The sequence below is a fragment of the Hyperoodon ampullatus genome, assembly GCF_949752795.1.
Source record: "Hyperoodon ampullatus genome assembly, chromosome: 19".
Classification (NCBI taxonomy): domain Eukaryota; kingdom Metazoa; phylum Chordata; class Mammalia; order Artiodactyla; family Ziphiidae; genus Hyperoodon; species Hyperoodon ampullatus.
This window is the reverse complement of record NC_136932.1, coordinates 2,002,332-2,028,369: the sequence shown is the minus strand read 5'-3', so window position 1 is coordinate 2,028,369 and position 26,038 is coordinate 2,002,332. Positions and strand designations below refer to the sequence as shown.

Sequence of the window (26,038 nt, the reverse complement as noted above, 5' to 3'; positions counted from 1 at the left end):
TGCCCCTCTCCCTGCTTCAGCACCATGGGATGCCCCACCGAGGTCCAGGCAGTGGAAAGGTGCTGAGGGTCCCAGGGGATGCAGGTGGGGGAGGACCGTGGCGGGGAGAGGTGTGTGCCAGGGCCTAGTGTGGCTAGGGGAAGAAGGCGAGGAAGCCGAGAGATACTCCTTGGAGAGAAGCGTGTGTGGTACCCTGATCTTAGGCTCATCCTGATGGAAAGGGTCCAGACGGAAGCTGGAGAACAGCTGCGTAAGCCTGCCTGGCTCCCTTAGTCACAGGGCTATCCCCAGGGGGGTGAGGTATTGTGTGGAGCTATGCAGCAGCTACCAGCTAGCCCTATGGGAGCCAGCTTGCCTGCCCAGCTATGGAAGTGTTCAAAAGAAGGACCGGCGGCAGCAGATGCACCAGCTGATTGCACAGCGCTTCTGGCTCTGGGCCTGCAGAGAGGTAGGTGAATGTTCAGCCCTCCCAGCCTTGAGTGGGAGAACTGAGTTTTTTTCCTTATTACTTTTTTTACTGTATGTAAATGCCTAATCAGAGCCTCTGGGACAAGGAGAGGACCACGGATGGCGAGCCCCAGGATCTGGCTAGAGGCCTCACTTCACCTCTTCGGGTAGAGGAACGGACGGCAGACCCCAGTCCAGGGAAGCGATTTAGGCAGAAGAGCTTCCATGGAACCAACAGCTCTAAGATTCAACTGGTCTCCAGGAAGGACCATCACTGGGGGAGAGGAGACACAGAAAGCAAAGTCCAAAGAAAGAGCATGTGTGTGTGGTGGGGGGCGGTGTGTGTGTGTATGGATGGGGTGGGTAATGTCTTTGCTCTACCTCCCCCAGCTGCCATCCAGCTCTGAGGAGGCCCTAAGGTCACTGCCTGCACTACCACCCAACCATGGCTCTGCTCACCCACCCCAGGAAGCAGCCACCTGCCTGCTCAGGGACACACTATAGGAGGGGAACACGTTCTTCCATCTTGCCCCTTCCCACTTCTCCAGGGGACTGGCGGGGACTGGCAAGGACAGCACTGAGCCTATGGAGACGCTTCCAACAATCTCCCCAAGCTGGGCCTTGGTACAAGACCCTACGGGAAGGAAGCCAAAGTGAACCTCAACAAACCCTGAGCCACCTTTGCAGGAGGTGGGGAATCTGGGGTCATGCCCTGAGAATCAAGGTGACAAATTCAAGGCAGACCTCCAGAATTAGACTTCTCTGCCCTCAACCCCTGGAGCTCCTGCCTTCAGGGCAAAGAAGAGTGCTTGGGAGGAAGGCACTAACTCTGCAAGCCCTCTCTGGGGCTGCAGCCAGCAGCGCCTACCTCCAACAGCCAGGACGTCTGTCCACCCCTGCTGAGACTTCCTTCCTCGCCCTTGCACTCGAAGCCAAGCTTCTAAAGGTCTTGGGTTGACAATGAAGGCCTGCCCCCAGCCCACTCTAGGCCCAGACTGAGTACTCCTAAAGCCAGATTCTTTGCTGCAGTTTACGGTTTGAGATAAACTAAGCATCAGGAAAGAATGAGAGCGAGGCGTCTCTCTGGGTAACAGGAAGAAGCCCATCTGTCACCCATTCTGCCTCATCACTGGAAGGACCCTGGTATTCCAGGCCAGATGGGGCCTCTCTGCTCTGGACCCACAGAGGCAGGAAGGGGTCTGCCATGTGGCCACTTCTGGGGCTGCCGCCCCAGCTCCCTCTGAATGTGGCTCCAGGAGAGGAACATGACCACGCTGGCTTCCTCTGTTGGCCCCTTGGTCGCCCCCACCCACTCTTCCCCAGCGACTTCTGTGGGATCCAGGAGGGGAAGGCGCAGGAACACCCTCAAGCACAAGCACTCCTCCTCCTTACCCTTCGGGGGATGGTGCTAAAGGGATCCCCTCCTCAAAATGAAGTCCCCTCTTCTCACGTCCTCACTCTGACAGGCCTCTTTCCTGCTTTGAGGCTCCCCACTGTGTGCACTTGAGAACATGGATAACAGATCAGTAAGCCACTCCATCCAGGTTTGTCCCCAAATAGCAGAGACTCACGACTCCAGCTAACTTTATTTTTGGCCCCAGGTCAGGTCTCCCAAAGGGCTTCCCAGCCAGTCACTGCACAGTCTCCTGCAGTCACCACCAGGCAGACTTCTTCCTTGGGAGGCCTTGTCGTCACTCCGACCCTTGATGACGTCTGGTACCACCCTCTCCCGTCACCTGGGCTCCAGTCTCTGTCCAAAGGCCTCGACCAGGAGGTCAAAGCATAGCTACCAGTTTGAAGGTGCCCTCAGGCTTGGCAGGAACCACGTGGACAAAAGTCTTGTAGAGCACAGCCCCCTCGGGCAGCCTGGTGACCAGATCCACAGCCTCCGAGTGGCTGGGACTGGGCACGTAGACCTCCTTAGTGTAGCGGACTATCCCCTCCTCCAGAGCATACAGGTACTTCTTCTTCCCCAGCCCCACCTGCAACACACAGACCTGGTCAGCTGGACAGTCAGGGGGCCCATCCCAGGGCTCTAGGATAGACTCTTCACAAGGATTCAGGCCCTGGGGCCAAAGGGGAGGATTCAGAAAGCTCCATCTCAGGTTCCCTTTCCCACTGCTTGGTAATTACTCCATCACAAAGGTGGGAAAAGAAAACTCCAACAGCCAATCCTGGTGGTTACTCAGGGCTGATACCTGGACCCATATCTGTGCAGCTGGCCAGAAGCCACGCTGGATAGATGCCCAAACCAGGCCCAGGAAAATGTCTCTAATCACTGCTCCTGGGAGTTTGCTTCACTGAGGCTTAACACAACACTAGTTTGATATACATTTTCATCTATATGGTGATCTATAAAGTTTAGGCTCAAAGCTATATGGATAATGCATACGCTAATTAAACAAAATGATATCAGCTAATACTTATGTCACACTTACAGTGTGTAAGCACTGTTCCAAGCCCTATTATATACATTAACTCACTTGATTCTCACCTTGTGAAGTAGGTACTATAACTAACCCTGATGTTCAGGTGAGAAATATGAGCAAAGAGATTAAATAAACTGTGTATTATATATTTATTTTCTTTTCTTTTTTTAACTATACATATAGCTTTTTTCTTTTAGAACTTGAGATTGCATGTGTGGCCATTTTTACCCAGCATTATTCAATATCTCTCTGATTAAAAGAACAGACTGGTTCAAATCCCAGCACTACTACTTACTATTGTGTGATCTGGGCAAGTTAATTTATTTCACTGTATCTCACTTTTTTCATCTGCAAAATGGAGATAAATATTAACTATTTCATAGGGTCATCTTGAGGATAAAATGAGTTAATAATCAGAAAGAGCTTAGAATACTGCCCAGGTCACAACATATTAGCTTTTATTATTGTTATTATTTTATTAAGTCTGAAAAATTAACACAGCCACATACTGAATGTCTCAAGTTCTAAAAAAAAAATAAAGCTACTATACATACAATCAATTCACATACAAATTAGCATTTTTGAAATAATTATAGGTTACTATCAGTCTTTCTGTGCCTACTAAAATTGCCAAAAAAGAGGTAAGAAGGCAGGAGGAAATTGATTACAGAGGAAACTAAACTAATATTTTAAATAATGTAAAGACTATAGTACAGATCTGTGTTAAAGAACTTTCCTGCCTCAGCAAGTAATACCAACTTGCTGAAACTGAAATCCCTGCCTGGTATGGACCTAATTTCTGGCCCACAAACTGAATTCTATTTTATTAAATTCAAGTTATCTTTCAGCCATCCAATAATAACTTTAATTAAAGGAGGAATTCTTAAAAATAAGAAAAAAATGAATAAATTGAAATTAGTTTCCCAAGATTAAAAAAATATCTTAAATCACTAGAAATATCCTCTTCCAAGAACTGGGGGTTAGAAAGGAGACCACAGAGAACCAAGCTAATGCTGTTACCGAAGCGAAAAAGTGATTTGGAAGTCAAGCAGACCTGGTTCAAATCCCAGCTCTGTCACTACCCACCCCCCCGCCCCAGCTTCTAAGTTTCTGGCATCCTACCAGTAAAACAGAGATGACACCTACCTACCCTAGGGATGGGGGTAAGGATGAAATGAGATAATGCAGGCCCAGGAATCAGCATGACAGTTGGCATTTGGTAAGCACCCAATAATTGCAACTGTTATAATTACTATGCTCAGAAGCATGGAGAGGTGAAGAAAAAACGGGGCGGGGTGGAGGGGAAACAGAGCAACTCACATGGGCACCTGGGTGCCAGCGGAAGTGGCGCTGAGTCGCAAGGATGTTGCCAGCATGAACATAGTGACCTAGAAGAGAAGTCCATATGTGTGCTACCTTCGGGCCCCCACGATGAGGCAACACAGTGAACTGCTAAGAAACCACGGCATCCCTCGCTTTCCTGGCCCAAATGCTACATACCAACCTCTAAGCCTGCCCCTGGATAAGACCCACTCCCCGTCTGACACAAGGAGCCCCCTGTCTCCCATCCGGCAGCCTCCTCTGCAGTCACATGGCCAAGGTTCCCACCTATCTGCTCTTCCTCAGCCCCTCCACCCCGCCTCAGGTCTTAGCTGTTTCTTTAATTTGGAACTAAATGTTCTGGTGAGCAAAATAGAGAGTACAGGACAGGGCACTTGTGTGGTTTGCCCGCTCTTCAAAGGAACGCCAGGACAGCAGGGTAGGGTGCTAAGTGGAAAGTGGAAGCCAGGTCACACCCTTACCCTCCATTTTCTTGAGGCCAAAGCGTTTGCCTGGTGACTTCCCACCGAGGTTCTTAGAGCTGCCGCCTGTCTTTTTGGACGCACATCTGACAGCAAGAGCGGTGGCCTGAGCGGGGCTCAGCAGGGCTGTAACTGCGGAGAGAACAGAAACGTTGTTCAAACACAGCGGCTCCCCATCAGACTCCTTCTCTGCCTCAATGGGTCATTTGCTAAGCTGAGAGGTGGCAGGGGGCAGTGTCAGGGGAGGTGAGGACGATGTGTGAGCAGAAATGCCACTTGACTTTGTGGGTTTTCGGGGCGTGTCTGAGGTCCTTGGCCTTCCCCCGCGACAGGGGATAAGTCATTCTTGTATTGTCCGTGGTGTAAGCACTACATGAGCTGCCTGTGGGTGGCCCAGGGTTGAGGGGAGGGAGTACAATATTAATGGAAAAAACAAATAAACACCATGTGCCCTTGGTCCTGACACATCCAGTCCTACTGAAGAGAAACAAAACCACAGAAACAGAAGCCAGCAAGAGGACACCACACAGCTGCCTGTTTCAGCCTCACTCACCATTATGCCCTCAAGGCTCAATGCACTGTGGAGGGGCCAGACCACAGAGCCCAGCAAGAGGACACCCAGAGAGAGGCTCCTGCTTTGACCTCACCCACCACTTTCTTAGCCATCACCCATCCACTGCACATCAGATACCAGTAAACAAAAAGGGCAGCCTCTGTGAGGGTGACTCCCACAGGCTCCTGTCCATTTCAGAAGGCTGGACCCTTTCTTTGTTCGGCAAGTCCATCAAGCGCAGGTCCAACCAAGAAGACTGACACCCTGCCCTTGTTAATCTGACCTCTCCATACTCATTCCAAAGTGCTCAATGGTTATACCTTTGGAAGGCAATACCTTCCAACTACGTCTAGAATCCCATCATCTCTCACCGTACCCCTGTTACCACCTGGTCCAGCCACCAGCATCCGTGCCCTAGGTCACTGCAACAGCCTCGTCACTGGTCCGCTCCCGCCCTTGGTGCTTTACATCGCTTTTCAACACAGCAGGCGGAGAGATCAGTGAATGCATGTCAGATCACCTCACTTCTCCGCTGGCTCCCAACAGCCCTCCATGGGATCTCCTACCAGGCTCTGCCTCCCATACTCAGTTCCAGTCACCTGGCTTTTCACAGACCTGGCTATGCACAGCAGCTTATTTTAAAAAGGAAAGTGAACTAAAATTCATAATGAGCAGGATGGAAGCCCTGTGCTATATGACGAGCCCAGGAATGGCAGTCCTGGCACTCAGGTCTCCAGATACAGCTATGGTTAATCAGGGTCATGCCAGAGTCTTTAGAGAAGGCTTGTGGGTCCTGGAGTCTATAAGTTCAGAGTTCCTAAAACCTAGGTTTCTGAAGATTTAATGAGAACAGAGACGAGCTGGGGCAAAGGACCAGAGATGAGGACTTACAGAGACAACATGTTAAATGGCCAGCACCAGGATCTACCTACCTTGAAACACCTATTCATTTATTCACTCAATCTCAGGAACTGGACTTTGCTTTACGTAACTTACCTCACTCACGAATCTTTGCCCTTCACCCTATTCCCCACCCTCCTCAGAGTACACGATGCTACCACTTACACAGTTGCTCGGGCAGAAATCATAGAGTCACTGCAGATTCCTTCCCTTTGCTGATCTCACATATCCAGTTCACCAGCAAGCTCTGTGGATCCTATTTCCAAAACGGATTTCAAATCCACCCATTTCCCCCCAAGTTCACTGACACTAACACCCTGACTAAATCCTCTCTCCTCAGGGCTACTACTACTGCTTCCCGTCTGGTTTCCTCATTTCCACTCCTACTCCCTTTAAATTCACATAAGAGCAATAGTTTGCTTCTCAAAATGGAAAACTGGGTCAAGTCACTCTCTTGCCCCTCACTCTCTTACAAAGCCAGGCCTCCTGTCATCCTTTAGGTCTTAACTTACATGTTACCGCCTCAGAGGGCTTCCCTGACCACCCAACCTAAAAAAAAAGACACAGACACATTTTTCCCTTTCTGTCACAGTAGTTGCAACAATTCACAACTATTTTATTTACGTGCTTATGTACTGGCTTATCTATTAGAAGTAACCGTCCTGGCGGTAGAGACTATGTCTTCATCTTCTCTGCTGAGATCCTCAATACCTACCACAGTGTCTGGCACAAAGACCTCAATCTGCTGAATGAACAGATTAACTTTTTGAGCGCCTATGTGCCAAAAGCAGTAACCCATTTTTGTAGATAATGGGATCCAAACAAACCTAGACAGGGGAAGCGGAGAACCGTCACCCACCCCTAGGCAAGCTGTATTTGCACGCCTGGCAGGGAAAGGTCACGTGCTCCGCGCCCCAGCTGTCACATGACCAGTGACTACCGCCCCTCAAACCTCGTGGGCCCCGCACACTCCCCCCAGTCCCCTCCAGCCCCCAGGGTCATCCGTGGGGAACGACCTCCAAGCCCCCAGATCCCTGCAAGGTCTCCACTCCGCCTCCACCCCTCGCCCGGCGACTGCCACGACGGCCGTTTACCAGCTGTCCGCGTCCTCTGCGACAGCACCGCTAACGCCATGTTGGCCTTACATTCGCTTCCGGTCTGAGAAATCTGCTTCCGCTACCGGAGATCTACTTCCGGGTCCTGCGTGGCGGATGAAAGAGTGACGCGAGAAGTTGCTGGTGAGCGCTGCCGGCCGGGCGGACGGGTTAGGGCCTACTACCTGAGCTCAGCTCCGCAGAGGCTTGGTGGCTGGGGCGTCCGGCGCTTCTGCCGTGGTGCGTGGGCGAGCCGCCCGCCCAGGTGTCGGCGGGAGAGGCTTGGAGCCCGCCCAGCAGGGACCCGCTTGTCCGACCCCCGCATTTTGCCAGAATCTACCGAGGTCCGTGCGGGGACAGGGATGAGGTCTCTCCCTAGTCGTTCAGCTTACTTTACTGAGCGCTTCCTGCGTGCCAGATACTGTACTAAGCTCTGTAGATGCATGCTTTAAAAAAAAAAAAACTTTTTACGATCTTGTAAAGTAGGTAATGTTATTATCCCTATTTTACTAAAAAAGAAAGCGAGGCCCAGAGAGGTTACCTGGCTTATCTCGGGTCACACCTACAGTGTTAGTGAATATTTGTCCAAAGAATGACTCTTGTGCACGACCCAGCAATTGGCAATCCTAGGTCTGTCTACAAGAGAGTTGAAAACATCCCCACAAAAACTAGGACGAGAATGTTCATGGCAGCATTATTCATTCAAAATGGCCAAAAATGGAATTAAACAGAATGTCCACCAAATGATGAATGGACAAACAAAATGTGGCATATCTATACAGTGAGGTATTATTCAATCGTAAAAAGCAATGAAGTACTGACACATGCTACAACATAAATGAACCTTGAAAATATTATGCTAAGAAGCCAGTCGCAAAAGTTCACATACTCAGCTAAAAAAGAGTGACTCTTGGTATCTCCATTTTACATGCAGAGATCAGCAAAGAGGTGGTGTTGAGTCTTGTTCGTACCTCATTAACATTTTTTAATAGTAACCTCCACTTTGTTTATACCTCACCTTGACCTAGAAAGGATTTGAGAAGGTTTCCTATTAGACTACAGACATAGCTGTTCTGAGTTCCAGATTGACCGTGTTGGGACCATATCCTCTTTCTCTGTGTATCATTTATGTCCTTAAAGCTTGGCCATAGAACACATCAAGTGGACTGAATTCAGTGCTACAGTCTGTGTCTCATCTCTCTTTTCTTTTTAGGGAATTAATCTGATAGCACATATTGATGGCTGTAGAGAAGTCATCACTCTCACTGGATTCCAGTGAGAGTGAGTCTGAGGAGTTGCCAACATTTGCCTTTCGGAAGAAGGAACCGTCTTCAACAAAGAGGAGGCAGCCTCAGAAGGAGGAGAAGATTGTAGTGGTTGACACCTCAGATTCTGAGGCCTCCTGTCCTCCATCACCAAAACTGAGAGATCCACCGCCTGTTCCAGAGACAGCTGAAACTGTCACACAAACAGAGCCAGTCAGGGCGCTAAGCAGTGGAAGTGAGGATGAGGAAGAATTTGCTCCCCTGGCTGAGAGACTTACTTGTAAGTTTTTGACCCACAAGCAGCTGAGCCCTGAGGACTCCAGCTCCCCAGTTAAAAGGGTTTTAGATCATCAGAATAATGAAGGAGCGTCACGCGACTGGCAAAACCAGCCCTTTACAAAGATCCGTGCTGTTCCTCTCTGTGACACCTCAGAGAGGTGTGCATCGAATAACAAGGACCCTATGGTAGACAGTCCATGCCATCAGCTGCCAGCCTACCAAACTCCCTGCTCTGTCCAGAGCAACAGCGTGACAGTAACTAAAACGAATGCTGAGGTGCCCCCACCTCAGAAGAGAAACAAGCATAATCAGAAGGTCCAGAAGAGAGGCTCACAGGGATGCCAGCAGCGGGGACAAGCAAGCCAAAAGGAAAGCACCCAGAGGCAACAGGAAAGGAAGAAGAAGGCAGCCCTGGTTAACAGGCTGAAAGCTCAGAGGCCAGAGGAATGCTTAAAGCATATCGTTGTGCTGCTGGATCCAGGTCCTGCAGGCATCTTTCTTTACCTCATGCTGGGTGAACTGCTTTCTGGGCCCCACTGACAGCCCCTTTCCCATCTGTTGCAGTGCTCTTACAGATGGAAGGTGGGGGCCAGCTCCTCGGAGCACTACAGTCCATGGGGTGCTGCTGTGTGATTGAGGCGCCGGCCGTGCCTTGCAGCATCACGTGGAGGAGAAGGGCTGGGTCCACTGAGGTAGGGGTTTTCTGGCTGCTGTTTCTCCTCCATAGAGTTACAGGATAAATATGCTTTTAGTCTAAAGGATATATTGTCAGTCAGGGCTCCAGCAGGAAAGCAGATAGCACACTCAGCGGAGTATAATTTGAGGAGGATTTAGTAAAGGGGCTGTTATCCCAGGTGTGGGCAGGGTGCAAGGAAACTACAAGGGACAGTGCAGTACCTCAGGATAACAACAGCTTTAACTTGGTTTCTCCACCTCGGGTACTGCTGCCATTTTGGATTGGTTAATTCCCTGTTGTGCTGGGCTGTCCTGTTCCTTGTAGGATGTTTAGCATCTACCTGGTAGCTGCCAATAGTACCTGTCCCAGTTGTGACAATTGAAAATGTCTCCAAATATTGCCAAATGCCCCTCGGGGCCGGTGGTGGGGGGAATCGCCCGTTTCTGTCCCCACATCACAGGTGGGGAAACTGAGGCCCTGAGAAGTTGAAAGCCTTGTTAAGGATCACAGCTGAGTAGTGGCTGGGGGGTGGGAGGGGCCAGAACCCAGAGCTCCTCCCACCTGTGCTTTGCAATATTATGGGTCTTGGCTTTTGCTTATAGGGACCTAATCAGAAAACTCTGCACAAGTCCTGCTCACGGCTACTCTGTAATACCATTCTGCTGTAGGATTGTGGACCGTGACGCGGCCTTGGCTTTGTTTGATTATGCCCTAGTATGGCGAAGAAGAGGTGCTCTCACAGACTGAAGTTTCCTTGGTGATTCTTATCTTTGTCACACAAAACCTATGTGTAAGGGCCACTCAGCTTAGCATCTACCCTCAAAGCCCAAGTTACTTATTTGTTCCAAGTCCTTTGGAAGAGTTTCCTTCACTCCGTTCCCCTATTCAGAATGCATAGAAATATTGGCAGTTACTTCTCAGTCCGTTTCAACTCACTAATGCTCCTTTTTTTTAAAATATTTATTTATATTTTTTGGCTGCATCAGGTCTTAGTTGCGGCATGTGGGCTTCTCTCTAGCTGCGGTGTGTGGGCTTAGTTGCCCTGAGGCACGTGGGATCTTAGTTCCCTGACCAGGGATCGAGCCCGTGTCCCCTGCATTGGAAGGCGGATTCTTAACCACTGGACCATCAGGGAAGTCCCTGATGCTCCTTTCTGAATCACTGCCTCAGAGGTGCAGTACACTGAGGTTGAACAGTTGAGGACTGGGAAGGACAGGATTATGGGTCACTATTTCTTGCCACCATGACTTCATTCCAGAAGAAAAAGGATAATGCAAAGTGGACTAGGCTGATGGCGATGAAGTCACTCACCCAGAAGGCCTGGGTCTCTCTTCGCAGGTGCTAAGCACCTGCTGACCTGCCTCCCTCTGCTGGGTTCCGCGCCCTTTGACAGGACGGACAGGAGGGCTGGGTGGAGGAGCCGATGGTTCTGGTGCTGCTCCCGGCAGAGGCGTTTGTGTCCATGATCTACAACTTCAAGCAGGTGGGCACAGCCGGAGGGGCAGGCACTGAGGCTGGGACGGAGGGCTGACTGCAGGCAGCAGGCATGCGTGCGTTTCTGCTCCTTCACGCAGGGGAGTCTGGGCAGCACCGAGGAAGGGAAGGAAACGCTTCGGAGCTTTGTAACTGACATCACAGCAAGGACAGCTGGGAAAGCTCTGTCACTGGTGATTGTGGATCCGGGGAAATGCTTCAGGTTTGGATTTGTCCTCGAGACTTAGCATTAAAAGGGGCAGCTCTTAGGCCAACAGGGGTGGATTTATTCATCCCAGATCTGGGTCCCTCTGCAAAACAGCATCCCTCCTAGCCCTGTGGGACTCTCTGGTCCAGTCTTCTCACACCTCTTCTGCCCGAGCTCGGCCTGGAGCTGCGGCTCTTTGATTTCCTCCCCCGCTGCAGTGCTCCGAATGCTCCAAGGAGAAGGAAACGGGGAGTGGCAGATAGAGAACAGGCCAAGGAGAAGGAGAAGCAGAGACAACCGGAGGCCAACACAGCGGCTGTGGTGACCAGGGTAGACATGGAAGAGGTAAGAACTTCTGTTGCCTGAGTCATCGTGGGTGCCTGCTCTCATCTAACCCGATTCACCATTGATAAAGAGCAAAATGCCTGCCGGACACTACTTTCTACCTTGGCACTAAGTAGGAGAGAAGAGGCCAAACGGGGAGCCAAGGGGCTGGGGTGCAGCTTCAGTGAACAGTGAGAGGAGAACAGTTTCAAACTAGCCACTGCATACCCTTCCAGTCCATCTGCTTTGGGATTTCTAGGCATTGGTAGATCTGCAGCTGCACACAGAAGCCCAGGCCCGAATTGTGCATAGCTGGCAAGAACTGGCCGACTTGGCGTGCGCGTTCACGAAGGCTGTGGCTGAGGCGCCCTTCAAGTGAGTGCCCCTGTCAAGTCCTGGCTCGGTTGCTTGGCCTTGTCTTTGACAGTGATTCTGGTGCCCAAAGATGATGTCCCTTTCCCCTAAACTCTGCTGCTAGTCTGTTGTCACTCAAGTTTGAGGCAGAAGGAGTTGACCTAACCCTGGGAATTCTTGGAAAGAGCCCCCAAGCTCAGTCCCTTTAAAATGTTCTCCTGTAGCTTATGTGTAAGTTTGTGTTCTGCAGGTTGGTACTGGGTTATCCGTGGGCCGACTTACCAGAATTCATTGCAGGTCAGGTCACAATGAAACAAGCCCTTGTAAAACGATTTTTTAGCCTACTTAGCTCAAGGGCTGTTCACAGAACTTAAAATCAGTGATTCCTCAGAGACAATCCAGTCCAAGTCCCTCATTTCATACCTGAGGGAACTGAGGCCTAAAGAGGCCGACTTGTCAGAGTTCCTAGCGAATCAGAAGAACCAGAACTAGACTCCAGATTGCCTGATACCCAGTGCTCTGTGCTAACCCCCATGCACACTGCCTCCCCGATCAAGACACCCCAGTCTCAGTGCAAGCAAGAGTCTCGTACCTTTCTGGTAACTTCTTTTTTCATGAAAAGGAATAGATGTCGTTTTTACGGGAATCGGTGACTAGCACTGCTAGGGGATAGGAGGAGCATTCAAATGGGCCAGGGAGAACATCACGCCCACCTCTTCCGATGTCAGTGGAGGGTTTTTAAGTTCCTAGTTAAGGGGACAGGTGCAGCAGAGTAACACACGACTCGCAGCTCAACTGTGCTGTTTGCAGGAAGCTCCGACATCAAGCTAGTTTCTCCTTCTGCCTGGAGAGTGACTGGGCTGGAGGGGCAAAGGTGGACCGCTCTGGCAGGGGGCTTGCAGTGGTCTGGAGGAGGCAGATTCAGCAGCTGAACCGAGTCAGCCTGGAGATGGCCAGTGCCGTTGTGGACGCCTACCCGTCCCCACAGCTCCTGATCCAGGTATGCCGTTCCAGGGGTCACTGCCCAGTGCACTGTGGCCTTAGTGGACTCCCAGTTTCCATGGACAGCACTGGTGAGGGCCCAGGAATGCCTTGTAAGTCAACAGTGCGGGTCTGAGATCAGAGTCAACACTGACCAGGGAGGGAGGACGGTTCTCATCCCCCAACCCAAGCGTCCCGTCCCTTATTCACAGATGAGGAATGACCGTGGGTGGTATGGTATTAACAGGTCATTTACCACTTTCAGGCTTATAAGCGGTGTTTTTCTGAGCAAGAACGCCAGAATTTGCTTGCAGACATACAGGTGCGCCGTGGGGAAGGTGTGACAGCCACCTCCCGCCGTCTTGGACCAGGGGTCTCCAGGCGTATCTACCTTCAGATGACAGCTTTGCAGCCAGATCTCTCTTTAGACAGTGCAGACTGATGCCAGCCCTCAGGGACAGGGATGAAAAGCTGATTTCCACCCCAGCCCCCCGACCTCAGAGCATGACTACAGCGCAAGGATTAGAAGCACCTCCTGCAGCACAGCCTGGGTCCTGCCCACAACAGGCTTTCCTGGGTATCGCTGTTTGCGATAGTGTCCCTACCTGTCAACGTGGGGCAGAGGCTGAGACGCTCACATTTGCCTTCCTCTCCCAGCAAGTCAACTGCCACATACAAACCACCCCGACCCCTGCCCCAGCCAGCCCTCAAAATACAAAGGAACAAAGACAGACCACTCAGACACGAATTTAATAATTGTAAAAATCCAAAAGAACCTCGGCATCAAATCTTGAGGTCACAAGTGCACTGCCCTCGGCGGGTTGCTTGACAAGGCTGGATGTGCTCCCGCCTTCCTCCCATCCACTGAAGCTGCCTCAAGCAGCCAAGGGATGGGGGGAGGTCTGATCACTATGCTGACTTCTGTATTCTCTTAATCTCATTTTATGTACTATGTGTTTAGTTTCAATAAAGCATTTGTACCAATGGCTCTGGAGCTTGGAGGAAGACTAAAGGAATGTGTAGTGATTCTGGGTAAGGTGTGGGCCTATGCAGCAGAGCTCTCCCTGAGGGAGAAAAGAACAAGTCTTTTCTTCCACTATCAGGACGGTCACAAGTGTCAGTCTTATCCATGGGCCAATAGTGCCGAAAAGATGGACCCCACTCTGTCTCTGGACATGACAGATTCTTGCTCTCCCTGGGGAGAGGCAAGGAACTTTCAATCGGGAGTCTTCTGTGAATGAGCACTGTGACGGCCATTTCTGATTCCTTCACCCAACTGTTGTGAAAGGAGGCAAAGGAGGCCACAGAGCAAGAAAGTGCTGAGTCTGGCAGACAAGAGAATGGACAGTTCTGCGCTTATTCATGCTAGTCGTTAATGTACCACTTTTAAAACTCCACGATGCTACTTATTTCCCTTCATTGTACGTGTAGTTATGTCTAGAATCAATTCTAAACCTCAGTCTCTTATGAAGCTTTAGTTTTCAGGTTGCCTATGAGGTATTTAGTCACACCGACTATGGAAGAGAGCTGTCACAGACAATGTGGCTTTGCCAGGGTCCACCTTCTTGTTTATTGGCAATCAGGGAATTAATGCTCTCAAACTGACACAAGGAGCCTGGACCGTCCCCATGTTATAGAAGCCACATAAACTGCCGCAGGACTCTACAAGAGCTGCCGAAGACCCCCATGGCTATGAGATTTCTATTTGTGGGTCATGAATCTGTTTCCCATGAAAGGTTCTATACTCCAGCCAAGGGACAATTCTGGTGTAAGTTTTGTTCTCTCAGTACATTATAAAGGAGGCAAAATGATGGAAAGAAAGGACACCAGGGTGGGAATCCAGTTCTGCCTCAAACCAGCTATAGGAGACCACAGGCAAGTCATGGAAGGCCTCAGTTTCCCTGTCTACAAGTGTTACATTGGACTTGATGGTCTGGAAGTCCTGTCACAGCCTGAGATTTTGTATGACTGTTAAACTATCTGAATGTCTTGAGGTCCTTAAAAAATAGGTATGCCCCTCCCTCCCCAATTTAGACTAGATTTGCTGAGTACGGTGTTCCCCTAGTCCCCCATAACACACTGCCTCCTGACCTGCCCTGGCTCCCCAGGGAGGAATGAAAGAAAGGGTTTGTGACATACAAAAGTATAAATGTAGTGACAGCTGACCTTGAGTAGAAATGAGTCTTGCCTTTATACAGCTTTGTATAACAACTAGAAAAGGCTATGTTTTTTCCTCTCCCCACCCCAAGCCTATTCTTTTAAGCATGCAGGTAACTGGCCCCACCTCCTATTTCTCCTTATTCCACCAGGGAACCCTGACTAAGGAACAAAGAAGTCTTACAAAGAGGAGGTCTCAAGTACCAAACGGCAGCCATGTGACGATGGCAGGCAGGTCTGACACTAAGAAGAGGTTGTGTCCAACAGAACCCAATTCCATAGGAATCCAAGCTCCAAGGCTGGGAGGCAGCAGGCGCGGAGGACAAGCTCACTGCTGAGAATCGGTCTGCAGGACCCACCGGAGGATGTCGTGGCTGCGCAGGCCCCGGAGCGCGCTGTCGTAGATGGTGTTCACGCTGGTGCAGAGGGGCTGCTGCTGCAGCTCCGTCACCCGACAGGCGACCAGCCCGCCAGCCACACACAGCAGCAGCAGCAGCAGCAGCAGCCTCAGCACAGCCCAGGAGCGAGTGTGTTTCCGGGGTGGTGCCTTCCGGGGCCGAGAGCCAGACTTGGATTCTGGAGGGACAAAGTCACAGTAGGCAAAAAGTCCAGTCAGTTTAAGGACGCACACTCTGCAGTCGATGCTAGTCTCCATGCACATCCACTTACACCCCTCTGCTCTGATGAAAACTCCCCCGGCCCTGAGGAGAACACGTTTTCTAGAACATCTGAGCTCTTAAAAACTTTGCTATGCAGAGATTGAAACATGAACTCTTTCTCCCTTGGATCTCAGGGAGTAGATTCAGAACTGGGTCTCATTCTGGATGTCTCACTTGGCACATAGTCCCCAGGGCCCTAAGCTCTCCGTAACATGCTCATGATCGGGCCCCTTAGGACCAAGGGGAGGGGCCCATCAGGAGGCATCAGGCGTGGGTGGAGTGCTGCCCATTTGGGGAAGCAGGTTCAAAATTTATGAATATTGTTCATGTTTTTATTATAAGATAAACAGAAAGCCTGGAAGAAAGTATACCATATTGGTAACAGTGATTACTGCTGGGAACAGGGGATTACAGGTGATTGCCATTTTCTGATATATATAAAGAAATTGTCTGCAGTGAATAGAATTATTGAAGAAAAAAAATGGTTTTGAGATTTTTAGGCAAATTTTTAAAAAACCTGACTGAACACCCACATTCCAAGAACTACATGATCCTGTCATAGGTTTTTCTCACTTAATCCTATCACTAATCTGTAAGGAGGTATGATCCTCATTTACACAAGGGAACAGAAAGGTGGTGAGGTTGGGTGACTTGCTCAAGGCTAGCGGGGGCAAGCAGGCAGGCCTCCCTCCCCACAGAGCTTCGCTGCTCAGGTTCCTCTCCCTCAGGTGTCCCTTTTGGCCCAGAGGATATACTGTCCTCTCTTATACATGGAGTCACATTGCTACACAAATCCAATGGGACATATTCAGGCAAAACACTAACGTGTTTTATATACGACATGGCTCCCCGAATTCAGGCCAAGTGATTCCCCTGGTGTTCACCAAACAGAGTGATCGGGTCCAACTGGGAAAGAAAATCACAGGCAGTGCTGGCACCACTGAGACGGCACCACACACTCAAAAGCTCAGTCCGCTTCCTGGATGACGTCAGGGACTTTTAAGAGTAATGTGACCATATGCAGTCTTTACCTTTCTGGGTGATTTTAGAATCTAACCCTTACAAAAAGTGCAACTCCCTGTTCTGGAAATGTTCTAAGCTACATCTGACCCAAATACCTGCACATAAGCATGTGACACGGGAAACAAACCATTCGGGGCAGTAGGAGGGTCCCCATTCCCCGTAAGTGGACCCTCTGAGTTACTCCCAGGCCTCAGAGTATACTGTACCTGACGAGGTCTGCAAGCTTGTTCGCTCACTCACTCAGCCATGCCTGGAAACCAAGCCATCTCCCCACCACACCCCTCCTGGAACCCTGCAACTGAGAGAAAAACCTACTCGGGGCCTGATTTGTTTCCTTCTTAGGTTTCTTCTCCTGCTCCCGCTTGGCTGCTTTGAGGGCATCATACTCCTTTCTCCGGCGCTCCTTCTCCTCCGCCTTCTCCCGCTTCCGCAGTTCCCGCTCCTGAGCCTCCTTAGCTCGCTGCTTGGCCTCCCACTTCTTCTCGGCCTCTATGAGAAAGTATACCCAAAAGTGGCTTCTCTCCCACAAACCTCCAGTGTGCTTTCTCAAGTGATTAATATGGATTCAGGATCCCTTCCCTTATGCTGTGGATCACATAAGATACATTAAAAAGCAACAACTGTCTTTCTGCTCTCTGGGAAGTAAGCCCTCCCTAAAATACAATAAGCTGCTCTCAGGGTTTGTTCAGTGGATTCTTATTCAGGGGTTCCTGGCCACAAGCAGCAGAGATTAGGGTGATGTAACGGGGTGGGGGCATAAGAAAGGCATGGGTGATGAGTCTGGTGCTCCTTTAGAATTAGGCACTAATTCAGAAGACACAGCCACTGACAGCCTTGCACAACTCAACTACGAGGAGAGGAAACAAGGGAGGTGTTGATTCTATGGAAGTCCCGTCTTCCCAAGCTTCAGAAAGGAATGTGGCATGGGGAGGGCAGGAAGAAAAAGGGAGCGCTCAGGTTCAGGGTTAGCGAAGATGGAAATTTTTCCTGAAAAAACAAGACTATTAGTTTGTCAGAGGGTACTCTAGACTTCAACTCAGGAGTCTGTGTAACATTCCGATTTATTCCACAGCTCAAGTATGTTTACATACAGCACCCACCTTACAAATTACTGGTTTCTAAAAATGCATTCCCAAATTATTTGGAAGACTGAAGCACAGTTTTCCAAAGCCAGAATGCCACAAATGGTGGTTAAATGTCCTTTTAGGGCTCAAAAGCCTATTTGAACTATCATGTAGCTGAATAGTACTATTCTTATCACTGTAGCTTTCCACTGTTTTTCTACATACAAACAAGCTCCAAGTTCCAGCTGAGCACCAAGAATGCCAAGAACACACTCTGCCCAGCCTCAAGAGAACATGTGCCATCCAGAGGCGAAAGCAGCAGTGGTCACAGTAAACATGGGCAGCACAGCGGCCATGCGTGTACAAGGAATGGTCACAACTCAGGGTTCCAATCTCAGGGGCCGCCTGTAATCAGTACTACACATGTCCCTCTAACCACGGGAGTCCTCCAGCAAGCGGGCTCAGAAGTCAGCCGGCTCGTCAACAGAGCACCTACTGTGTGCCGGGCCTTGTTCCAAGTGCTCGGATACAGCAGAGAAGAAAAGTCAAGCTCTAGTGCCTAAGTCATCTGCTTTCTACAGAAGGAGACAAACAATAAACACGTGAACAAATAGGGAAAAAGACAGTGATATGTGCCATAAAGGAAATAACTGAGGATGTGACAGAGAGTGGCAGGTGGGTTGGCTCTTCTAGTTTGAGTGGTTCTGAAACGGTTAAGGTTTCAGATGAAGACCACACGAAGCCAGTAGGCAGCCAGGTAAAGATCTGAGGGAAAAGGAAACCAGCAAAGCCCTTAAGATGAGACTGTTCTTGGTGTGTTCAAGCAACAGCAGAGGATCGTGTGGCTGATGGTAACTGCACTCTCTCCCTGTGTGTGGAACGAGGCCGGAGAAGCAAGCAGACCTGGGTCACGGCGGGCCTTGTCGGCCATGGCGGGCCTTGTTGGCCATGGCGGGCCTTGTTGGCCATGGCGGGCCTTGTCGGCCATGTTACTGAGTTTGAATTTCATTCTAATTTCAGTTGGAAGCCATGAGAGGGTTTTAAGCAAATAGCGGCAGAAATGATTTGTGTTTTGAAAAGATCTCCCTGGCTGCTGTGTTGAAAGGGCACAAGTATGGAGCCAGGACGTGGTGCTAGGAGGTACTGTGGCAGTCCAATGGCTGGAGGCTTGACTGCGGTGGTGGCACTGGAGTTGCCACTGCTGATAGACTAGACATGGGAGTAACAGAAGAAAGCAATCACGGACATCCTCCCAATTTCAGGCTTGAATAACTATAGGGATGGTGATTTCCCATTACGGGGGGACACCGGCAGGTGCTGAGGGGGATCTGGTTAGGCAGGTTTAATCTGAGATACTTATTAACCCTCCAAGCAGACAGAGAGATAAGCAGTTGACTGTGACTGTGGAGCTCAGTGGAGAAGCCAGGACTGGAGAGATGCTGCCATCTACCACCACGCTGTTCCCCACTGCTCCGCACAGCTCCTATCCTGGATCCTAGCTGCTCAAGCGTGAGGCGGGTGGCCACCTACCTCGGTCTATTTCCAGCCGCCGCTGCCTCTCGCGCTCCTGATCCACCTGCACAGCCTTCATGTGCTGTAACACCTGCAAAGGGAGAGGAGGGTGCTGAACCACTCAACACAGTTGTCTTCACTGCGGGGAGTCTCAAAACAGAGACTGCTCTTTTCAGCAGCCCTGATCACCAGAGGCCCTAGGAGCTGTGCAGAGCTAATGAAGTTAACCTTATCCTGTGTCCTCACGGCACCAACCTTAGCCCGAGAAGAGCCACATAAGCCCAGTTCACTAAAGCTGTCAGGAGAGAAGTCTGTGAAACACAATGCCAACCACAATCTAAAAAGTCCTGCCATTTACAATCGCTTCATGTAATTCTCCCAGCAACTTCTGTGTTAAACAGGGACAGCACTTCCTCTAAGACACTCTCCTGACCTCTGTGGGCTGCCGCAGGCTCCCGTCCTCCCACCCGTGGGGAGTTTTCTTATCCATCTCAGTCCTAGACTGTAAGCTCCCTAAGGGTTAGGGACTACTGTCCTTAGCTCTGCAGGTGAGCACAGCGTTTAGCTAGTTGTAGCACTCAGTACAGGTGTGATGAGCAACTGACCGGATGCCCATTGTAAAAATAAGGAAGAAAACCCAGGCTCTGATGTCACATGGCTAGAAAGTAGCACAGGTAGGTCTCCTGAGTTCCTAGGCCAGAGCTTGTCCCGCTTACGTACAGTGCACAGAGGCAGGAGAGCTGTAAGAGAAAGGCGTTTTATGTGCTCAGTGAACACTGGTGCTTGACTGCATTAATAAGAGAAGAAAACCTCAAGTATTCTAAATGAAGACAGCAAACTGTCTTAATTTTGTTTCGCTACTGCACTAGACAACCTGCAGGACAGACACGTATTCAAATGTAATTATTTTACTTCATGGAAACTTCAGACATGCCCACATCTATCATAAGAGGGACACGGGAGCAGGTCTGCAAGAGCCACTCCCTCCAAGAGCCTGGCTTAAAGCCACAAGGAACCCTGTCCTGAGTAACCCAGGACCTGCACCAGCTGGCACCTCTCCAAAGGAGTCAAGCTTACTAAAAACTGGCTGCTCAACAAGGGGCTGCAGGATCTGGAGGAAGGTCAAGCATGTTGTGGAGAGAGGGCCCAAGTTCAAAGTCCCTGTCTCACCCTGAACTCTGAGTTTTATATAAGCACCAACCACTCAGCTGGCTTTAGGGGGTAAAAACTGGCTAAATAAAGAACCTGGACGTTTAAGAGCCGCCCCTTTTAGCTTGGCTACAATACATCAGGAGTTAGTTATCTGACAACACAGCCCAGTCAGAAATGGGAGAGGCTCTTCTAGAGCCTCGGGAGGGCTGCTTTTGTTTACCTATCCCAGTCCACAGCAGGTAGTAAGCACCTGATGATTACTGTTGAACTAACAAATTATTTTTAAAAGGTGCTTTACTATGTGCCAAGCTAATTAGTCACTATGCACCCACAAGGTCAGAACTGACGAGACCTAAACTAAACTCCTGGAGACAAGTGACCTCCTTCTGACTGCCCCACGCCACTCCTGTACGTGCCTAAAGGTGTGCGCAGGAGACAGCTCTGGGCAGCGGTGCCGGAGCATGGCTTCTCACCACATCCCCAACTCACCGTGCTCCCCGGAGCTTTGTCTGGAAAATACCTGTGAATACTAAAGACCTTTCCACTCAACAGAAGTTATTTTTGTAGGTCAAAAACTGGAATATCAGCAACTTTGGTTTAATGTAGTATTAGTTGAATGAATAAATGGATAAATGAAAGGTGTTGCACACTGAGGGTTTCTCGGGTCAGAGATACAGAAGTAATACCTACTTCCCAGGTTTATGAGGGTTATGAGATGAAACATGCAAAGCATGCACAACAGAGGAAGAGCAGTCAACGGTAGCTATTGTGAGTCTGCAGAACAGAAAACATTCTTAAAGCACCAAGTGTTCAGAACAGGATTCACTGATCACTTGTACTGTTCCCAGCTGAGGGCAAACTGTTGCCTTGGCTTCTTGGATGCACTGATGCTGTGCTTGGTTTCTTGTAACAATGGGTGACACAGATGATGAGACTATCTAAGAAGCCCTGAGCTAATGATAAGAAAAGAAAGGCCATTACTCCCGAGATTCACAGAGACCCATCATACACACATTTTGCTTACATTAATCTAGCGTTTAAAGTTAACTCTCTTGTGTTCTCAACGCCCCCTAAACATAGCCAAGTAAGTCATCTGGTCCTCAGCTGAAGCAGCAGCAATCTGTTCTAAAGCTGGAGGGAAAAAATGACTATAGCTGGAGTTTTTGAGAGATGGGTACAGTGCTGTTCTTAAGAAACAATGTAAAGCACCTTCAAGGTTATTGGCAATATTTGCCTTCCAGGCTGCCAGTTAGTTCCTTCCTCCTATGTCAGGTGACTCAACTGAAATCAAATGCCAGGTGTGCCCAGGATGTGTCTGTTTACAGGTATAAACTTACAAATACTAACAACACCTTTATTACAAAATTCAATAACTGCGACTCAGAAACGCTACAGTGCCTAACCCTCTTGTTCCATATAAACAACTGTCAACAGTGCAGTGTTGGATCATGCAAGGTCCTGATTTCTAGGAACAGAAGTACTTCAGTAGAGCAGAAGACAGTATTGTTCTACTGCTTGTAAAGAGAGAAACAAAGGTGCCTTTGCCTGACAGGTTCAGAGTAGACATTTTCAGAGACCTTCATGCTTTAAAAGACACAGCTATTTGGGGCTTCCCTGGTGGCGCAGTGGTTGAGAATCTGCCTGCTAATGCTGGGGACACGGGTTCGAGCCCTGATCTGGGAGGATCCCACATGCCGCGGAGCACCTAGGCCCGTGAGCCACAACTAGTGAGCCTTCGCGTCTGGAGCCTGTGCTCCGCAAAAAGAGAGGCTGCGATAGTGAGAGGCCCGCGCACCGCGATGAAGAGTGGCCCCCGCTTGCCACAACTAGAGAAAGCCCTCGCACAGAAACGAAGACCCAACACAGCAATAATTAATTAATTAATTAATAAGCTCCTACCCTCAACATCTTCTTTAAAAAAAGACACAGCTATGGGTGCCTTGGGAGGGGAAAACAAGAGGCGACAGAGGCAAGTCCCAGGGGAATGTGTGAAGGAGCCACTGGGGAGCCTCGTGCTTACCTTGTTGGCACACTGCTTACACTGCTTCTCATCCAAGCAATCCCCTGCCACCTTGGCCAGGACAGGATCCAGGGGGTTATCCTTCAGGTCCAGCCACTTCAGACTCTAAACAGATGGGGCAGAGAGTCTGGTAAGCCCGAGTTCACATAAAGAGCCCCTCAAAGTGGAACGAAACGAGCAGGAAGAAAGCCCTTCTCTGTTCCGGCCGCAGGGAAAGCTGTCTGAGGCTGTGACAACAAGGTGGTGTTCCTGCTGGCCTCTCTCACAGCCACACTCCCTCAGTCCCTGAGCCCTCTGCCACACCTGGCCATGAAACATTAGGTCATGAATTGTTACCTTGAGCTGAGCAAAGCTGACAGGCAGGGTGACCAGCCTGTTGTTGAGGAGGTCCAGGTGCTGGAGGTTGACCAGGCGGCCGAAGTCTGCTGGCAGCTGCCGCAGTTTGTTCTTACTCAGGTCCAGCTTCACCAGGTGTGTGAGGCCACAGAAATCCGACTAGGGCCCAAAGAGAGAACACCTTGGCCTTGGGCTCACACACTGTGAGGTAACAGTCCAGGAGGCCCCAAGTCAGAGGCACCTATGCGCAAATCCTGACTCTACCTTTTACTACTAGCTGTTCCAGCTCGAATGAAAATGGAGATAGCAGGCATAGCTCCTGGTGGTGAGCCGTGAGACGTGTGTGCAAAAGCGCTTAGCCCTTTTCTAGTGGTAGCCTGCCTGCAGGCCTATCCTGAAATTATGCCTTATGACACAACCCCCCCAGACAGGAAGGAGAAGCATCAGGGCTCTAGAAGGAATCATGGTTGCTCGCCAGTCTTACCGGTAGAGCAGTCAGTTTATTGCAGGACAGATCCAGTATGGTGGCCTTTGGGAGGGCAGCCTAGGAAAGGGAATGAGAGCAAAATGTCAGATCAACACATGGAACAATTCAGTGACATCTGCTAATGAAGCATTTTCCACAGAAAGTTCCCATGATTAGAAAAGGCCTTTAACATGGACATATATACACTACCAAATGTAAAACAGATAGCTAGTGGGAAGCAGCTGCATAGCACAGGGAGATCAGCTCGGTGCTTTGTGACCACCCAGAGGCGTGGGATAGGGAGGATGGCAGGGAGATGCAAGAGGGAGGAGATATGGGGATATATGTATATGTATAGCTGATTCACTTTGTTATACAGCAGAAACTAACACACCATCGTAAAGCAATTATTCTCCAATAAAGATGTTAAAAATTTTTTTTCAACAAAGGAAAAAAAAAAAAAGAAAAGGCCTTTAAAAAAAATAGCACTTAATTATAATGTTCCTGGAGACACGCAAGGAAAAATGAGCCAGTCAACCATGACCTAGAGAAGAATGCAGAGTAGGGATCTGGCTGTGGAACATCCAAGGAAAAAAAAACAGATTCTTAGAAATTCTCCATAGCACTTTTAATATTCTCTCTAGCACTGCCCCTTATTAGGTTTCAGGGCAGGGACTGTGTCTAATATAGCTTTGTGATTTCCATATTCTCCAGTTCAGGGTCTTCCAGGCACTCAATATACCCGTTGGCTGATTCGTAACTGAACGAATGCGTAAATGAGTGAATGCAGAGTGAAATCAAGGCCCTCACAACCCAGCTCTGTTTTCCCATGGGGTCTGGGATGGAGAGGCTCAGCAAAACTGACCCTTCCGTTCTCCCAGGGGCAATGCTGCACCAACCGGATGCCTGCAGTTCTAGGGCCAGGCTGAAACATGGGGCGGGGAAGAAGGCAAATATTCAGTTAAGGACACTGGGCCAACGTGGACTTTCCAAATGTCAAAGTCCCAAGCACGAAGTTTGACCACCTAAAGAAGTTTGAGATATCATAGTGGGAAGCACACCGTGGTAACAGTTACATGCATCAACATTTGCTACCTGCCAAGTATTTTACATTACAGTCTTATTTAATCCTCCCAACAACCCTATGCGATGGGAATAACTATCACCATTTTATACATGAGGAAATCTAGGCTTAAAGGATAACTAAGCTTGCCAAGGGCACTCAGCTATTAAGCAATGAAGCTGATATATGAACTGGGAATCCCATTCTAACCTCCATACTACACAGCCAAGGCAGAGGGAAGACTGGGCCAAGTGCCAAACTCAATATAATTCGTTAAAGGCAGTGAGGAAAGTGCAGGTCATCCAAAGGGAGGCTACTGTGGGGGATGCGGGTGGGGAACCAGGTGGGCAAAGCAGGGGCGTACCATCTAACTCCACTTTGGCAACAAACTAGTCTTGTAATGTCCCTGGGGCTTGTTTCCCCGGTTGGGGGTACGGGTGTAGGCGGGTGGAGGGGTGGGCCACGATGGTGCGGATTCCCACCAGTTTCAGAGTTGGGAAGAGACTTTGCCAACCAAGCAGTGAGATTTCACATTCTTCAAGGAAGTACGCCTCAGGGCTGGGGCAGCCAGCTGGGATTTCTGACTTCCAAGAAAAGCCAGGTCTGGGCCACACCCAGGTCTAACCGGAGGCCTACTTGGATCAAGTCATTCATTCATCTGTTCATTCATTCTCTGAATACATCCAGCAATCGCGCTCCGAGGGCTCCTACTTTGGGTCGGGCAAGGAGCTGAGCGTTGTGAAAGCCCCTGAAATGGGGTGGGGGGGGGGGAGATTCACTCCTGACCCGTAAAAAGCCCAGAGCCAGACAAGCAGCTCCTTCCCATCTTCTGGAACTGTGCCAAAGTGACACGTGTACATCCCAGGAAGAAAACTGGGGCCGGACGCGGCCTCCCCCGGGGAGTTAGTCCCACTCCCCCCACCTCATTTTAAGCCATGGAGACAGAGGCATGCGAAAGAAGGCGACCAATGCAGGGGCCAGCGCCAGTCGCGGGTGGGCGCCTGGGCCTCGCGGGACTGTACTGACCAACTCCTTGACCGGCACCTCATTCAGGTCGCTGAGGCTCAGATCCAGCTCGTGGCCGTCCAGCTTGTCGCGGAGGTTCCCGCCCTTGCTACCGGCCTTGGTCATGGTGACGCCGGCTGAACTAGTCCCGGCTCCGACGGGCAATAGAAGGGCTGAGAAGCCGCTCGTCGGCTCAGCGGACTCGCACCCAACCTGCAAAGCCTGCGTCCCCGGCCGCCGCAGGTGTGAGATCGCCGCCTTCCGTCCGCCCGCCCGCCGCCCTCTGAGCCCTGCGCCCCGTTCCCACCGGTGCAGCCACGACGACGACCACTTCCGTGTCCACGTCACCTTCCGCGACCACAGAGACGGGCTGGGCCAGAGCGGCCTGAGCGTGTGCGGGAGCGCCCTCTGTCGCCCGCCACCGCCGGGAGCGTGAGGTTCCGGCTCTGAGTTCAGTCGCCGGCCGAGCAGCTGTGTTCCCTGGTGCTGGGAGGGCACGCCCGCGGGCAGTCGTCGCTGGCAGCGCCAGGAGGCGAAAAGACTGGGGGCCAGAAGACCTGGGCTCCATCCAAAACTGACCTCAGCAGATCTCCCCCATCCCCCTGGATTAGCAGCAGAAACTGGGTGTCCTTCAGAATTGCTCGCTGTCCTCTAACGATCCCCAAACCATCATGATCCGGAAAACTTTGCCTCTCTCTCTCATCTCCTCCTCACTGCCCCAAGCCCTGGTCCAGGCGACCATCAACTTGAGCCTGGATTACTATTCTGAGTCTCTCTCCCTTCCATCCACCTCTAC

General features: G+C 50.3%; 3 protein-coding genes across 3 annotated transcripts; 1 reads left to right on the top strand and 2 right to left on the bottom strand.

Annotated features, from left to right (window-relative positions):
- Positions 1–1,992: 1,992 nt before the first annotated feature.
- MRPL27 (mitochondrial ribosomal protein L27) lies at positions 1,993–7,283 on the bottom strand. Its single transcript, XM_079725911.1, has 4 exons — positions 7,226–7,283; positions 4,679–4,810; positions 4,197–4,264; positions 1,993–2,429 (listed from the first exon to the last, which is right to left on the bottom strand). Exons 1-4 carry the CDS (start codon positions 7,263–7,265, stop codon positions 2,223–2,225), a joined length of 447 nt encoding a protein of 148 aa, XP_079582037.1. The 5' UTR covers positions 7,266–7,283; the 3' UTR covers positions 1,993–2,222.
- Positions 7,284–8,463: 1,180 nt separating this feature from the next.
- Positions 8,464–14,324, top strand: EME1 (essential meiotic structure-specific endonuclease 1; the record flags this gene model as incomplete). Its single annotated transcript, XM_079726210.1, has 8 exons — positions 8,464–9,250; positions 9,334–9,461; positions 10,839–10,928; positions 11,020–11,141; positions 11,345–11,471; positions 11,710–11,825; positions 12,615–12,804; positions 13,051–14,324. 8 exons carry the CDS (start codon positions 8,464–8,466, stop codon positions 13,225–13,227), a joined length of 1,737 nt encoding a protein of 578 aa, XP_079582336.1. The 3' UTR covers positions 13,228–14,324.
- Positions 14,325–15,270: 946 nt separating this feature from the next.
- LRRC59 (leucine rich repeat containing 59) lies at positions 15,271–25,368 on the bottom strand (the record flags this gene model as incomplete). Its single annotated transcript, XM_079726114.1, has 7 exons — positions 15,271–15,518; positions 16,940–17,113; positions 19,219–19,291; positions 22,373–22,477; positions 22,709–22,867; positions 23,193–23,252; positions 25,264–25,368. 7 exons carry the CDS (start codon positions 25,366–25,368, stop codon positions 15,271–15,273), a joined length of 924 nt encoding a protein of 307 aa, XP_079582240.1.
- Between the last annotated feature and the right edge of the window lie 670 nt (positions 25,369–26,038).

Coding starts and splice junctions, on each gene's coding strand:
- MRPL27 (XM_079725911.1), bottom strand. CDS start 7,265: ATGGCGTTAGCGGTGCTGTCGCAGAGGACGCGGACAGCTG. Junction 4,265..4,678: donor TGGCCTCAAGAAAATGGAGG/GTAAGGGTGTGA, acceptor CTTCTCTTCTAG/GTCACTATGTTCATGCTGGC. Junction 2,430..4,196: donor GCTGGCACCCAGGTGCCCAT/GTGAGTTGCTCT, acceptor TGTGTGTTGCAG/GTGGGGCTGGGGAAGAAGAA.